This window comes from Meriones unguiculatus, chromosome 3, assembly GCF_030254825.1.
Source record: "Meriones unguiculatus strain TT.TT164.6M chromosome 3, Bangor_MerUng_6.1, whole genome shotgun sequence".
In the NCBI taxonomy this organism is placed as follows: domain Eukaryota; kingdom Metazoa; phylum Chordata; class Mammalia; order Rodentia; family Muridae; genus Meriones; species Meriones unguiculatus.
The window spans coordinates 75,171,793-75,189,678 of NC_083351.1; the positions used below are offsets into that span (position 1 = coordinate 75,171,793).

Below are 17,886 nucleotides of genomic sequence, written 5' to 3' on the forward strand. Positions count from 1 at the left end.
TATTCTAGGTAGTTTCTGCTGTTTTTGTGGAAGTTGAACTGGAGACTTCAACAGAGCATAGTAATCATCTAAGAGCCAACCAATTGTTAAAAAAATGAGATGACTCTATCAAGACTATCCTTCTGATGCATAGAGTAAACGATGTATCTTTACACAAAATGGGCTGTAAATGTGAACACACTGAAAGTGGAGCCCTAAGTAGTAAAGAAGAGTGAATTGTGTTCAAAATGTGACAGAACAACCACAACAATATGGCTACTTGCTTCTGTGAGGTATATTCTAGTTCATTACAAACTACACATGAAAAACCTAAAAAATACTAGATCTTCTAGGGTTTTTTTTTTTTTTGTAAAAAAGTTTTCAAAAATTTTATGACATATCTAAGAGATTAAACACAACTATCAACAGGAACTCAATGACTGGCTCTTTGGCCTCCCCAACCCCGAAGGGAGGAACAGTCCTGTTAGGCCACAGAGGAGGGCTTTGCAGCCAGTCCTGAAGATACCTGATAAAACAGGATCAGATGAATGGGGAGGAGGTCCCCCCTATCAGTGGACTTGGAAAGGGGCACGGTGGAGATGAGGGAGGGAGGGAGGGACTGGGAGGGAATGAGGGATCGGGACACGGCTGGGATACAGAGTTAATAAAATGTAACTGATAAAAAAATAATAATAATAAAATAAAAAAAAGAAAAAAAACACAACTATTATCTCATATGAGATAATTAGGAGCTCTATAATCCATGCTTGCAGTAAAAGTTCCCGAGACAGTAGAGTATTATCAACTATAGCCCCACATTACACACCAGTTCCTGCTGGCTTCATCTGAGTATATGATAACTCATATTTTTAAAGTGTGTGCGTGTGTTGTTTCTTCTTCTTTTGAGGCAGAGTTCATGTGTCTCTTGTTAGCTTCAAACTTACTATGTAGCTAACTCTCCTGCCTCTACCTCTTGAGTGATGGACTCTTAAGTGTGCACCATAATACTCCATTAGTCTGTGCACGCTATCAACAGAGCAATACCCCAGGCCCTGTATTAGTGTTCTTTAAGTCCCCTTTAACTGTTCTTCCTCATGCTCCTGTTCCTCTCTGATATGCTAGTTTAAATGAATAAATACATATATTTACAATCACTGAAAAAATCCCAAACACCCAGCCTATACACTGTAGGCACATAAGCTGGTAACACATAAGGAAGGATTTGAACAGGGGCAGAGTAGGGCAGGATCACAGGCTCATCTCAGGTTTAAGTCCAAATTCTCTGTATCTCTTTTTTGGTAGAATGCATGGATGTAGCCATGGGTAGACTGACAACTTTTATGAAAAAAACCTCAGGTCTCAATAAGCAAAAACATAACAGCCAGTAGTGTATTACTTTAGTGCATTGGCTCAACAGTGCCAAGTTCTCTTATCTTGGGACAAGGATTTTTTTTTTTTTTTTTGGTTTCTGCCAGGAGACACTGAATGTCACTCACTCATACAGATAGCATCAGTTTCCCCCAATAACATGCTGTAAGCTTCAAAACTTTGTTGGTACAGAATTAAAATAATCAATAATAACTTACTATGAATTAAGCATAATATACCTTGTCTTTCAACCATAGAAAACGACTACAGGTTTAAAAACTGATGTTGATATAGCATTGCATACCCTCCTCTGAGAATTCCATTGAACTGACAGTTGTGATTCTTCCCTCTAGTTATCGTACAGTTTCCTTTGGAAGAGCTTAAGTTTTTCTGTACCACAGACATTTAAAATTGATTGGAAGCTAGAACAGAATCCAATCCTATGGGTTGGGTCCAATGTTCTGAGCAGCATTCAGAATAGAGGAAGATATGGGTTGAGAAAGGTGGGGAAAGAGAGGGAGAGATTGGAACATCTGTGACTATGAGAAATTACAGAGAAAAGAGGATACAGACATAAAACTGGGAGAAAAATAAAGGTGAAGTAAAATGATTTTTTCCCCCAGGGGTAAAATATTAGAGTGTGTATTTGTGAAAAATCAGTGAACTGGCAGTAAACAATAACAGTGACTGAGAATGGATAAAGAAAAACATTTAAACAGGTAAAATTTTAAAGTAATAGTTAGCGTGGCTAAAGATGTAGTATAATGAACACTGACCTCTTGTTTCCCCCTCCTCAGCTTCAGTTTTGTGTTCCAGAAAAACTCACACACAATGGTTTAAACTTTACTTCAAATTCTTCTAGCGATGTGTCACTAAACAATCTGTTCAAACTGCTAATTTTGGGGTACAGACTTCAGATATTTCATTCTGAGCAGGCTGGGTCCCAGTTACATTTTCCCTCCCTAATGTCTTTGAGTTTTGTTCTTTGTGTGTTTACATCACTTTCCCTCTAATACCACTCACCATACTAGAATCTGCACACCACTCACATCTGTGATACCCTGTCTGTTCACTGCTCAGAGCTGTGATGCTGATGTTCTGTGATGTCTGCTCACTGCTCATGTCTGTGATACCCTATCTGCTCACTTATAACATCTGTGATGCCGTGATTGAACTTTTAGTTCAGGTCTAAATGGGAGGCTTATGAAACAGAAGGCAGTTCTTGAGGAGCGGTGTTGAAACTTGAATCCAGAAAGCTGAGCTGGGCAGGCATAGGAGGGGAAAAAGTACAGTGGGGTGATTAGAGGCCATGCCAAGAAGGAAAGCTGGAGATGATCAACACAGAGGGGTGAAAGAACATGGAAGGAAAAGAAAAGGTAAGCAGGCAAGTGGTCCTTTATCTCCTGGCAGGGAAAGTCAACCTACAGTCTCATTGCTGGTCCCTTGCCTGGCTCACCTGCTCAGACTCCATCACAGGCATCCTATCCATCATCATGACCAACACAGGCTACATAAGGAGGTCATTTTTTAAAATCTTTTATCAAGACTTCAAACAAGAGAAAGAGAATAGTGTTAAATTAACACCTAAATGAAACTTATTAAATAATTCCCCCGAAACAAAATAAAAACACAGTAAATAATGAATTAGTGCTTTAAAAATGATATTAATAAAATTGTAAACCTCAAGTAATTGTCTAGAAAGACTAACACTTTACAACCTGTATGGGGAATTTTATTTTATTGCCAGTTTTTTACTAACAGGAGTTTTGATATAAGAATAAAGCATTGTATTCAATCATCTTGAACACTGGTATGTTTCTAGCTGAGTTTCTGGTTAATGGCCTGTCTCTTTTGTTTAATTTTGAGACTTAAGTCCACTTTTTACCCTGACTTGTTTGACCGTGTTCCACCTCATATTTGAGGGATGAAAGATTTTTAGCAAAGCATTTTCTACCCTTGCACTTACTTGATATATTCATATGTCTGAATCATCTTTCCTTTTCTAATTGCATTTTAAAAGTCATATCAAGAATCTAGAGATAGTGAGGCACGTGTCTGCATTCTACAGAACAATAAGTGAGATAGCTGAAGTCTTTCCCCCCTGCATCACCTCTCTGTCCCTTCGGATTTATCTACAGATTTTCCCAGCAGCTGCGGCTCACTGAGGCCTTTCAACAGCGTTGCTCACATTTATAAATGTACATTTTTACATTATGTTGGACTTTTTAAAATTTCAAGTGCAACCTCTCAGAAAATTGTAAATGCTCTACTTTATTAATATTGTTTCTATATCTGAATATATTTCTAGCCTTCTTATGTTTCTACTTCTTTCACAATTGTCTAGCCCGAGCCACATGAAAAAAACTAATCAGGGATAAGAAAGAACCAAAGTATGATTACCCTATATCATGTAGAGGATATCCACTTACAAGTGAGTATATACCGTGTGCATCTTTCTGCTTCTGGGATACCTCACTCAGGTTGATCTTTTCTAGATCCCACCATTTGCCTGCAAATTTCATGATTTCCTTGGTTTTAAATGCTGAGTAGTAATCCATTGTGTAAATGCATCCATTCCTCAACTGAGGGCCATCTGGGTTGTTGCCATCCTCTGGAGATTACAAATAAAGCTGCTTTGAACATGGTTGAGCAAATGTCTTGTTGTATACTTAATCATCTTTTGGATATATGCCTAGGAGTGGTATAGCTGGATCTAGAGGTAGCATTATTCCTAACTGAGGAAGCACCATATTGATTTCCAAAGTGGTTGTACAAGTTTATATTCCCACCAGCAATGGAGTAGGGTTCCTTTTTCTCTACATCCTCTCCAGCATGTGTTGTCACTTGAGATTTGATCTTAGCCAGTCAGATGGGTGTAAGGTGAAATCTCAGGGTTATTTTGATTTGCATTTCCCTGATGACTAAGGATGTTGAACATTTCTTTAAGGTGTTTCTCTGCCATTTGATGTTCCACTATTGAGAATTCTCTGTTTAGCTCTGTACCCCATTTTTTAAATTGGGCTACTTGATTTGTTGTTGTTTAACTTCTTAAGTTCTTTATATATTCTGGATATTAGCCCTCTGTTAGAGCCTATCACAGAGGGCCTCTAAAAGACTCGACACAGCAGGGTATCAAAACACATGCTGAGACTCATAGCTAAACTTTGGGCAGAGTTCAGGGAATCTTATGAAAGAAGGGGGAGATAGACCTGGAGGGGACAGGAGCTTCACAAGGAGAGCAACAGAACCAAAAAATCTGGGCACAGGGGTCTTTTGCGAAACTGATACTTCAAATAAGGACCATTCATGGAGATAACCTAGAAACTGTTCACAGATGTAGCCCATGGCAGCTCAGTCTCCAAGTGGGTTTACTAATAAGGGGTACAGAGGCTGTCTCTGACATGAACTCAGTGGCTGGTTCTTTGATCACCTCTCCCTGAGAGGGGGGCAGCCTTACCAGGCCACAAAGAAAGACAATGCAGACAGTCCTGATGAAACCTCATAAGCTAGAGTCAGATTGAAGGGGTCCATCAGTGGGCTGGGGAAGGGTCATGGGAGGAGAAGAGGGAGAGAGGGTGGGACTGGAAGGGAATGAGGGAGGGGGCTACAGCTGGGATATAAAGTGAATAAATTGTAATAAATAAAAATTTAAAAAATTAAAAAGAACCAAAGGAAAAGAAAAGAAAAGAAAACAAAGCAGACATTAATTGGCAGGCAGGGCTGAGGATCAGAACTCACTCAGGACTGTAGACTTCCAGAGGGAGACCAGTTTCCTCAGTTGGTGGCATTCCCCAGCTTCCTAATTTGTGCTTATTATTTGAAGACAGGCTGACTTTCTCAGTTTAAAAGTCAGTTTCATTTATATAACATTTATTAAGGATATACTGTAAGCTTTGAGGATTCCACAGAAGGAAGACAAAAGTGCCAACTTGCTCTATGCTTTTGTTGAGAGTCTTTAAATTAAACAATAGTATAGAACCCAAACCAAATAAAAACTTAGTAATTATTATAATCAATCACTGCCAAGTGAAATAATATTTTCCTGCTCTTTAATTATCTTACCTACAAAATTTCATACCATAATTTAAAAACAAAAACTTGACAGTGAATGCATCCATCACCTTATCCTGCAGATGAAGTGTGAAGGTTAGTATCTAGAAAACTCAGTTAATAAAATACAAGTGATGGCTCTCCTTAATTCTCGTTCCTACTCAGAACCACACCATCTTCTACTCCACATTCAAGCAATTAATTTAAAATATTTTTTTCATTTTATCTTCTATGTAGTTTCCTTCTCTTCCCAACAATGAGCATTTCTATTTTCTTTGCTTTGAATAGAGAGATTATTGAGAGAAAAATAAGAGGAACAGCTTTAAAAAGGTGGTACTGGGTTTAATACACTGTTCCTCCCAGACACATCTAGGTACATACTGTTTTTACACTTGTATTAGAATGAAGAAAACACACAAAAATGCAATATATTATAAAACAATAATAAAAATAGAGTAAAAGTGGCATAATTTTAAGTGTCTGTGACAGTTGCAAAATAAATCTATCAGTCAAGATTATAATAAATGAAAATGAGGGAATAAATTAAAAGTTCCAACATGTACATTCTTGATCTGATTTTATCCCAGATGACCACAGTGGCAGATCTGGGGGCCAGACTACCTATGTTTACACCCCAGCGCTGTCACTTATTGCCGTGTATGTGAAGAAGTTTCGTTCTCAGTTTCCTCACTTGTTGAGTGGGAACGATAACACAGACTCATAATGCTGCCATATACTTCCAGACACTGACAAGTTTTACTGTTTTCATTATAATATTGGTCTAGAGAATTTTTTATAATTTATCATCAGTCTGCTATAATCCAAGACTAATATGTAGGTTTCACACTTATTGTTGGACCTTTATCACTTGAAGACTCAGACTTGGTCTGCCAGTCACTAAAGTTTTCAGAGTTGGCTCTAGAGAAATGATTTTTATTCCATAAATTTCAAGGGCCATACATGAAAAGAGTAGCAGATCTTGGGGATCTGGTTATGATCATTCCTGATCTTCCTTACCCCTAAATAGCCCAGTCCTGTCTCTTTTACTTCCTTCAACTTTTTCTTCTTTCTGTTAATTACAGCCCCTGAAATGCAAGGAGACCCCTGATCGGTGGATAGATAGCTATTATCTCAAAGAATACATATGTATGTATGTATATATGTATGTATAGATGATGACAGGTGCAAAGACAATGGGACAGAGAGCCTGCTTTTAGCTTCTTTGGGAATAAAAGAGTATTAGCTTCTTTTTTCCCTATTAAAGCCCTAGCTTGACCTAATTTTTTTCTCCTTCTATTCAAAGCTAAACCAGGAAATAACACATCTTATTTTTTTAGTTTAAAAAAAAAACAAGAATAGAAAAAGACCTCATTTAATAATGAAGAGAGCATAGCCTTTATTCAATGCAAAGGGCACTGGACTCTATATTCATCTGCTCACCAAATAGTCCTCTGAGCTTTAAGAACTAATTATAGGAGGAGAGTGACTTTGAATCATTTTTGGCTCCTGCAGTGCTATATGGTGCTCTAATGTGCTAAATCAGGCCTCTGTCAGCTGCCATGCTGGTGTAGCAGTGAAGGGTCTCCCTCCTACTTGGTTTCACTGTCTAATCTAGATAAAGAATATGTCAGGTTAAAAAAGAAAAGAACCAAGCACATATAAACAAAACAGACCTGAAAATGTTTTTTCTCATAATGGAGTTAATGTAATTTGCTTTCGAACTATGTCCACATGCAAAAACATGGAGAAGTTGCTCAGGCATAAAGTTTACAAAATAAAGCATATTACTATGGCCAAATTTATGAAAAACTAAACTATGATGACAGAGTTAGAATGGGGCTCATTTTGATGGTAGATCTTTGGAGGACACCAGGAGAATTTGATATTTTGATGTAGTTATATGGGTATAATGATATATATTTCATTGAGACAAAAACTGTGAAGATATTTGTATGACTGGCTATTTCTGTGAGTTTAATAAGAGGAGAAGTCTGACTGTATGATCAAAACAAGAGTAAAGAAAGCTGGATCCTAGAAGCAGAAAGATGCACATGGTATATGCTCACTTATATAGACATATAATATAGGATAAACCTACTAAAATCTGTACACCTAAAGAAACTAATCAACAAGGAGGACTCTGGCTAAAATGCTCAATTCCTATCCAGAAAGGCAAAGAGGATGGACATCAGAAGAAGGAGAAAAGAGGGAACAAGTCAGGAGCCTGACACAGAGGACCTCTGAAAAGCTCTGCCCTGCAGACTATCAATGTAGATGCTGAGACTTATGGGCAACTTTTGGGCAGAGTGCAGGGAATCTTAAGAAAGAAATGGGAAACAGTAAGATCTGGAGAGGACAGGAACTCCACAAGGAGAGCAACAGAACCAAAAAATCAGAGCACAGGGATCTTTCCTGAGACTGATACTCCAACCAAGGACTATGCATGGAGATAACCTAAGACCCCTGCACAGATGTAGCCCATGGCAGTTCAGTATCCAAGTGGGTTCCATTGTAATAGGAACAGGGACTGTCTCTGACATGAACTGATTGGCCTGCTCTTTGATTACCTCCCCCTGAGGGGGAAGCAGCATTACCAGGCCACAGAAGAAGACACTGCAGCCACTCCTGATGAGACCTAATTGACTAGGATCAGAAGGAAGGAAAAGAAGACCTCCCCTATCAGTGGACTTGGGGAGGGGCATGCATGCAGAGGGTGGAGGAAGGGAGGGATTGGGACGGGAGGAGCGGGGGAGTCACGGGGGGGATACAAAGTGAATAAAGTGTAATTAATAAAGAAAAAAACTCAAAAAAAAAGAAAGCTGGATCCTTAATTCTAGCTCTAAAGCCAATGAGGGGCCAGAGAGAGGCTTCTTTCGTGGCTCTGCATTCTCTCTCTAGAACAGAAGAAATTTTCTTTTACATTGAGCTATGGAAGATAAATAATACTTAATCTTCCACCGATTAACAATCATTTTCAAGCATTTATTACAGTGAAGTTCTTATATAAAAATAAGTTGGGGAACAATGAAGACATGTGATCATTTGAAGCAACCTAAAATATTGGTGCAAAGGAAATTACCGTCTAGAAATTGCTTGCAATTCAACTACTGAGGTTACAAATACAGTTAAATGAATATATGTAATGAGAAGAAGTAGGAAAGTGCTTACTCAGGCCACTTGAGAATGTGGTAAAATGATGATTTGACAGTAATTTTGTGAAAGACTAGTACCTTGGGACTTGCTTTCTGTATTAAGGTCAGTTGATCATATCTACTTATGCTTTAGTCAATCCTTTCATCCTTCATTATCTCTTGTGGTGGGAGATAGGAAGTTACTTTGTACTACTAATGTCATAAGAATATAATCTCAGTTGAGGAGGGTTTAGGTTACAGGAGAATAAAATTAAAAATTAAAATATTTTTTTCCAGATGCTGAAACGCCACTATACCAAGTTTCCAAGGAACACTCCTTTATGACTTTTGTATAAGCAAGCATTCTCGCACAAAATGCCCATTCTTAAAATACGCAATAAACTGTGCTTATTACCATAGACAGTCTCCTCAGTGAAAGACAGCGCTGAGTGAGTAAAAAGGCAAGCTGTCAAGTGCGAGAAGGATGGTTTTTCTGTAACAAAGGAATAACAACCTGGTATACTCCTACAGATCACCAGGAAAACCACCAAAGAAAACATTATTAAAATTAAGAAATATGTCCAACAAATATGTAACAGTACACGGGAAACTGCTCAACATCATCTGAGAGAAATTCATATTCAATAACCTCAAGTTACCTCAGCCCACATAGTAGAATGACTTCTATCAGCAGATGGAAGATATCCAGTTTTGATGACACACAGGCCAACAGGAACCCTGATAAGCCACTGTGAGGATATAACCGTCTAGGCCTACTTTCTTTTCTTACTCTTTTTAAGACATTTTATTTTAAGTTATGTGTACGTGTGCATTCTGTGTGTGGGTATGTGTGAGTATAGATGCCTGTAGAGGCCAGAAGAAAATGTCAGATCCTCTGGAACTGGAGTCACAGGCAGAGGTGGGTGCTGAGAACAACTTGGGTACTCTGCAAGATCAGTTTGTATTCTTAATGGCTGAGCCAATTTCCAATTGATTAAGAGTACTTTAGAAACTGATAATTTGAACCCACAAATTTGCACACCCTATTATCCAGCAATTTAAGTCCCAACAAATGCCCAACAGACATGTATAAACATCTCACATCAACAGTGTCCTACAACTTTTCAATTATAACTATAGATGAGCTAATATCAGGAAAAAATTATCACCTTTCAATGAAAATAAGTCCTACAGGGTATAAATACAGTTAACTTTCTTAAGAGTAAAGACTGTATATAGTAGTTACTTTCTGTTGCTGTGATAAAATACCATGACCAAAAGCAAAAGATGAAAGGAACCATTTGTTTGTTTATGGTTCCAGAGGGAGAATTCATAATGGTCTTTGAGGGCAGAGGTAGGAAGCTGAGAGATCACATTTTAAATCACAAACACGAAGCAGAGAGAATGAACTGGTTGTGGGGTAAGGCTGTGAGCTCTTAAAGCCTACTCTTAGGCTGCACCTCCTAAACTTCCCCAAACAATGTCACCAACTAAGGACCAAGTATTCAAATACCTGAGTATATGGGGGACATTCTCATTCAAGCTATCATATTATCTACAGTTTCAATCTATATTCTGGCATGAACCTATTGTTTGACCGTAAATTGAAAGTGAAGACAACGGCCATTACATTTTTTTTTTAATTTTTCATCAATTACACTTTATTCATTCTGCATCCCCCCATAAGCCCCTCCCTCCTCCCCTCCCGATCCCACCCTCTCTCCTCCCTCTGCATGCATGCCACTTCCCAAGGCCATTACATTTTTTAACTTTTCTTAATTACACTTTATTCACTTTGTATCCCCCCCATAAACCCTTACCTCCTCCCCTGCCAATCCCACCTTCCTTCCCCCTTCTTCACGCCTGTCCCTCCCCAAGTCCACTGATAGGGGAGGTCCCCCTCTCCTTCCTCTGATCTTAATCTATCAAATTTCATCAGGAGTGGCTGTATTGTCATCCTCTGTGGCTTGGTAAGGCTGCTCCCCCCTCAGGGGGAGGTGATCAAAGAGCAGGCCAATCAGCTCATGTCAGAGGCAGTCCCACTTCCCATTACTATGGAAGCCACATGGACACTGAACTGCCTTGGGCTACATCTGTGCAGGGGTTCTAGGTTATCTCCATGCATGGTACTTGGTTGGAGTATGAGACACTGGAAAGACCCCTGTGTTCAAATTTTCTGGTTCTGTTGCTCTCCTTATGGAGTTCCTGTCCTCTCCAGATCTTACTATTTCCCACTTCTTACATAAGATTCCATGCACTCTGCCCAACAGTTGGCCATAAGTCTTAGCATCTGCTTTGATAGTCTGCAGGGCAGAGCCTTTCAGAGGCCCTCTGTGGCAGGTTCCTAGGTTGTTTCCTGTTTTCTTCCTCTTCTGATGTCCATCCTCTTTGCCTTTTGGGATGGAGATTGAGCATTTTAGTCAGGGATCTCCCTCTTGATTGGTTTCTTTAGATGTATAGATTTTAGTAGGTTTATCCTATATCATATGTCTATATGAATGAGTATATACCCTGTGTGTCTTTCTGCTTCTGGGATAGCTCACTTAGGATGATCTTTTTCAGTTCCCACCATTTACCTGCAAATTTCATGATTTCCTTGTTTTTTCATTGCTGAGTAATATTCCATTGTGTAGATGTATCACAATTTCTGTATTCATTCTTCAGTTGAGGGGCATCTGGGCTGTTTACAGCTTCTGGCTATTACAAATAAAGCTGCTACAAACATGGTTGAGCAAATGTCCTTATTGTGTAGGATATGTCTGTGTATTGAGCCTCTTTTGGATATATGCCTAGGAGTGGTATGGCTGGATCTTGAGGAAGCGCTATTCCTAGTTGTCTGAGAAAGCGCCAGATAGCTTTCCAGAGTGGTTGTGCTAGTTTACATTCCCTCCAGCAGTGGAGGAGGGTTCCCCTTTCTCCACAACCTCTCCAGCATGTGTTGTCACTTGAGTTTTTGATCTTGGCCAGGGTGATAAGTATGGATCTATTTGCATTTTTCTACATGTAGACATCCAATTAGACCAGCACCATTTGTTGAAGATGCTATCTTTTTCCCATTTCCATTCTTTGTCAAAAATCAGGTGTACTTAAGTGTGTGGGTTTATTTCTGGGTCTTCTGTTTGGTTCCATTGATCCACCATTCTGTTTCTATGTCATTACCATGCAGTTTTTAGTACTGTTGCTCTAAAACATCTAGTTATGCTTTACTAAGTCGTCTCTTACTCTTTGCTTTTTACAAGTTCTTTTCTTTTATTATACCATGTATTTCTTCTCTTGGATAAACAAAAGATAGTAAGAATGAACCTAATTCTAATGTGATAAAATACTGTTGCCATCATTTATCTATTATACACAGTTCTACGATCATTTAAGTGAAAACAGGGTTGCAACCCAGATGTAGTAAAAACATGCAGCTTCATCAAATTCCATGGCTTAAGTACATACATGTACAAAGACAAATGTTGAGTGATAAAGTTAAAAGAGAAACCTTACTTTTGTGAAAACAAGCAGAAAATAGTGGAGGTAATACAGTCTGAATTAAATGGAAGCTATAGAACATGCTTGGAATTCTGTGATACAGACATACTATTTGTTTGCAAAGGAACAGGATCAGTAAAGCTTTGCTGAATGAATGAATAAAAAAGATGATTGTATTATACCTGTATAATATAAAACATCTTAGCCCAACTTGGTAATGCTTCAAATTGGGTTTACAAGTCTTTCATGCTGACTTTTTTTAGTTACTTAATTATTATTTATTATAATTTATTCACTTTGTGTCCTGGCTGTAGCCCTCTCTCGTTTCCTACCAGTCCCAGCCAACTCCCTTTTCTCTCCCCCTGTCCCTCCCCTAGTCCACTGATAGGGGAGGTCCTCCTCCCCTTCCATCTGACCCTAGCCTACCAGGTCTCATCAGGGCTGGCTGCATCATTTGTGCCCTGGGCAAGTCTACACCCTCCAGGGAGAGGTGATCAAAGAGCCGCCCACTGATATCAGAGACAGCCTCTGATTCCCTTACTAGGGAACCCACTTGCAAAGTGAACAGCTCATGGGCTTGATCTGAGAAGGGGATCAAGGTCTTCTTAAGGTCTTCTTAATGCATGGTCCTTAGTTGGCTGGGCCCAGGTTTGTTTTTTTTTGTTTGTTTTGTTTTTGTTTTTGTTTTTTTGGCTCTGTTGGTCTCCTTGTGGAGCTCCTTAAGATCTTTCTGTCTCCCGCTTCTTCCATAAGATTCCCTGCATTCTGCCCAAAGTTTGGCTATGAGTTTCAGCATCTCCTTTGATACCCTGCTGGGTAGAGTCTTTCGGAGGCCCTCTCTGGAAGGCTCCTGTCCTGTTCCCTATCTTCTACTTCTGATATCCTTCTGAATAAGGTTTCAGCCTCTTCCCTAGGGTCCTCCTTGTTGTTTAGCTTCTTTAGGACTATAGATTTTAATATGTTTATCCTATATTATGTGGCTAATATCCACTTATAAGTGAGTATTTATCATGTGTGTCATTCTGCTTTTAGACTGCCTCATGCAGGATGATCTCATCTGGTTCCATCCATTTGCCTGCAAATTTCATGATGTCTTTGTTTTTAATTGCTGAGTAGTATTCTGTTGTGTAAATGTACCACAATTTCTGTATCCATTCTTCAGTTGAGGGACATCTAGGTTGTTTCCAGATTCTGGCTATTATGAATAAAGATGCTATGAACATAGTTGAGCAAATGTCCTAGTATGGTTGAGCATCTTTTGGTTATATGCCTAGGAGTGGTATAGCTGGATCTTGAGGTAGCACTATTCCTAATTTTCTGAGAAAGCACCATATTGATTTCCAAAGTGGTTGTACAAGTTTACATTCCCACCAGCAATGGAGAAGGGTTCCCCTTTCTCCACATCCTCTCCAGCATGTACTGTCACTTGAGTTTTTGATCTTAGCCATTCTGATGGGTGTGAGGTGGAATCTCAGGATCATTTTGATTTGCATTTCCCAGATAACTAAGGCCATTGGGCATATCTTTAAGTGTTTCTCTGCCATTTGATATTCTTCTGTTAAAAATTCTCTCTTTAGCTCTGTACCCCATTTTTTAACTGGATTACTTGATTTGTTGAAGTTGTTGCTGTTTAAGTTCTTGAGTTCTTTATACATTATGGATATTAGTCCTCTGTCAGACACAGGGTTGGTGAAGATCCTTTCCCAATCTGCAGGCTGTCGTTTTGTTCTGATGACAGTGTCCTTTGCTTTACAGAAGCTTTTCAGTTTCATGAGGTTCCATTTATTGATTGTTGATCTTAGAGCCTGTGCCATTAGTGTTCTGTTCAGGAAGTTGTCTCCTATGCCAATGAGGTCAAGGCTCTTCCCACTTTTTCTTCTAAGAGATTTAGTGTGTCTGGTTTTATGTTGAAGTCTTTGATCCACTTGGGCTTTACTTTATTGCAGGGTGACAGATACGTGTCTAACAGATTTAATACAATTCCTATACTGCTGACTTTTGAGCCCAAGGCACACCTGCATGGGAAAGGAGGTGGTAGTGGGAGGATGACAACGGATTTTTCAAGTTCAAGCAATTGCTGCTTGATCTTTAGAACCACCATTTCATTTGAGAAAGGCTTTGTTGTACATAGGGGGTTTTCCTCCCTCTGACTAGCAAAGCTTAGAGAGTAGGCATTTACCTTATGAAGTCTTCTTCCTCTTCCCTCTTAGGCCTCAGCTGTTTGGGCTGAGCCATGTTAGTCCAGTTTGACAGCGATTTCAAGAGTCTGCTGATATCATCATCTTTTGCCCAAGATGCACTGATGACAAGTTTCTCTTCTGACTGTACAATGCCCCTGAAATGGTCACAAAGAAACGAACATTTTAGTGTCATTTACAGAGAGTGGTTTCATCTTTTGCTGCATAAAAAAGATGTTATGCCTATCTGTCCTAACACAGTATCCATATCCGTTCATGAGTCACAGTGCCACTCCCAGATTTCATTCTCAGTTTCCAACTTGTTGAGTAATCATAAGCTGTTAATTTTGGTTATCTATTTTATAATTGTTAATAGCTTATAATCAAATGTTTGAGAAAGTTTGGGTTGGGTTTTTCAAAAAATGATCAAAAAATAAAAAGTAGGACAATAATATTTTAAATGCTATTTAAATCACAAAACAGCAGTACCTGAAAAGTGACAAAAGTGTTAAAAAAGACTGTTCTCTGACCTTTTCTGGTTTATGCTACCAATTAGTTCTACTTGAAGGTAGCTTTCATATGATGGACACCCCTCTATTAAAAGCAAACCCACCATCATAAAAAAAAAAAAAGCGTGTGTCCCAAATGTCAGACAAGGAAAAATCTTTGATTATGGTAACTCCGCTGGGCTTTGGCTAGTGACCTAGAGCTGACAGGCAGCTAGTCCTTTAATAGGGCCCAGAGGTTCACTGCTAACAACTGCCCTTACTAGAATGTACCTGAAAAGTCACCTTAAATGTTCAATTTCAGCTTAATTAAAAAGCCTCTTTCTACTCAACATTTCTGCCACTACTGCTGACGTTAAGGGTCTAAAATTCCTCATCAGAGTGACATTTACTTATGGAATGTTAATGAACTGGATATTTTTCTGATGATGACCAAGTCTCCAGTCTCTGGAGGCTTTTCATACTAAGTGCAAGAATATTGGTGCTCGGAATCACATGGAGATATATCATACATTTTCAAGTAAATACAAATGGTGCATTTGTACCTATAAGAAAAATGCTTTGACCCAATAGGCAGCTGAATTAGCATAGAGAAGAAAAGATGAAGCCTACAAACCTTGACTCATTGCAGCCTGACCAAAGGTAACCACAGTTTCCTATTGCAACAATACTGCACTGGTTATTTTAAAATAAGCTGGAATAGGAGAACTATGGCTAATTGCTAGAAATTTTCTAGCTCATTTCAAGCAAATGTCTGATATAACTGGTCAGAGGAATAAAATCATGATAGTAGAGTGCCCCCCATTCTTTCACATTACTCTTACAGGGGCCCCTTATTCTTTTTTAACTCCTTGCATTTTTCAACAGTGTAACTTTTGTACTCTTATGCTTGAAAATCTTATAGCATGATACCACCTCAGGTTTATATCATCCCATTGCAGGCAAGACCTCAGAGTTCTTTGACAATCTGAAAACTGTGTGTCTGATCAGTGCCCATTTAAAACATTTGTCTTGTTGACCCTCACTGCTTACCTCTACATCCTTCCTACCTGACAGAGAACAGAGGGCACTTATTACATCACTTTAAAAAAATTCTCTTGTCAGCAATTTCATCATTTGTCCATAGTTATCCTTCTACTAAGACTCTGGAAAATCCCACATATCCCTGCTCTCTCTTCCTCTATTTCACATATTTTAAATAAATTATTTTCTTCCCTGACCTAGACCAGAATTCCCCTCTTCCAAAGCTCTTCTCTCTTTAAAAGCATTCCACCAAATGATCACCCTGAGAATACAAGTTTCCTGGTTGCACATGGATGGAACCAGTCCTTGTAGAACTTCTGTATAGATGAAGCCTCCACCTTTTTTGGTTTTTTTGTTGCAGGTGTTGAAGTATCACCTCTTTCTTTTTTGGGCTCTGCCTGTGTTCTGATGCCTCTGTGGTTTTTTCAGCGTCAGCCTTTACTTGTTCCTGTGGCCTTTAATTACTTTTTCATTTAGGAATATGGAGAATGATCTTCTTTTTGAGTATGATTAACAATTAGAAATGGTTTTAAAGTTAAATACTTTCCCCCATTTCAAATATATGAGGATCAAGAAAAGGGCTTCCTAAACCTATAGACTCTATTTTTGACAGGTAGCTAAAATTTATTCTTAAGCCAAGTGCAATAATGGTTCTCTAACTAGCATTCTAGTTATGCTAATCCACCCTATGAGCATGTCTTAATCTCAAGGCTCTATGACTGTTCTGAAGTTTGTAATGTTTTTATTTCTCCTTTCAGTTTTACATCTGCATTTTCTTTTTACATCATTTCCTCCAGGTTCTATTCTTGTCACCAGAACCCATTTGCGACCGATATAATAACTCCTTTCCTATGCCTTACACGTGGAGTTCCACAGGCCTATGCATTTCTCACTTGGGCTATCTTGTTGTCTGGCCAGACTAATGGCTCCTTGATTCATATCTCCGGGAAGCATCACGTCTCAGTCTTGCTCCTATATTTGAAAGGGTAACTAAAAAACTCTTAGTGCACAGTTTCACCAAGATCCCAAAGTAGAATGAATCAAAAGGAATTCACTCATTTCCATTTTTCTTTCCCATTATATACCTGGCATCTCTTATTCTTGCCGTTCTGTAATTCAGCTGGGAACATAGTCTTCTTAATCACCAGCAGTGACCACATCCTGTCAATTCTACATTTTTAATATCTTATGAATAGTTATTTCCTTTCTAGATTCACTGCCATTAATTGGCATTTAAACCCTAACCATTTCTCATGTGGACCTGGCAGTGACTTGGTAACTGGGCTTCTTGCCTGGAGCTATGAGACCATCAGTCATGCTTATCATGCCAGAGGAGTCATCTCTGTAAACTAAAACACAGTGCTAGTCCCTTTCTCAGAACTCTTTAGTGACTCCTGCTCCTCTAAGAGCAGAACCAGATAGCAATGTGGTGAGCATTTACCTGCTCAGCGCTAACTCTTTGTTCCTGATCACTATTCTAGGCCATTCCTCCATGCACGTTGGCTGTAATTCCATCCAGAAGGATGGTTCTAAAGTTTTAAAGTGGGTGCTAGGTTTAAAACCTGGGACAAATGGCTGAGTTATTCAACGTATCAAAGCAGACACTGGTTGCCAGATTCTCTCAGAGCCCCTCAGTCTTTACCTATTACAGGGCCCTCCTGGCTGGCGACCCCAACCCTAAACTTCTGTAGCCCAGAGGGCTGGGCTGTTCTTCCCTATATAATCCAACCATTTAGGCTACCAGCTCTCTTTGTAACTTTGGGCCTCCTGGCTGCTCCACCTGGTTTCCCTGCAATTCCTTTTCCCTTCTCCTCCCTTTCTCTCCCCTCAGGGCATAACTCATCATGTCCACTCTGGACTCTCCCACATGTCCCTGCCTCTGCCTCTGGATATGCTCTCCCACAGATCTATAATAAACCTTTCCTTATGCTAGAAGTTTTCTGCCTTGACTGCTCACTAGAATCACTTAGGGGCACTCTTAAAAACAAACAAACAACCAAACAAAATAAAACAAAACAAACAAAAGACCAACTAGACACCCAGGCCATATCTAACACTAAACAAATCAGAACCTGGGTGGAGGAGTACCCTGGAGGATGGAATCTGGAAAAATTCTCAGGTGATCCAAACTGCCTGCCCAAATTATATCTCTCGCCTTACTGCGCTCTCTTCTGT

At 39.2% G+C, this 17,886-nt stretch overlaps 1 protein-coding gene across 1 annotated transcript in view; it reads right to left on the minus strand.

Annotated features, from left to right (window-relative positions):
- The window catches only part of Exoc4 (exocyst complex component 4), an 817,398-nt gene that overhangs the window by 138,250 nt on the left and 661,262 nt on the right, over nucleotides 1-17,886 (minus strand). The window contains exon 13 of the mRNA XM_060380213.1: nucleotides 14,185-14,340. Coding sequence (XP_060236196.1) covers nucleotides 14,185-14,340 — 156 coding nt within the window. The remainder of the gene's footprint in view (nucleotides 1-14,184; nucleotides 14,341-17,886) is intronic.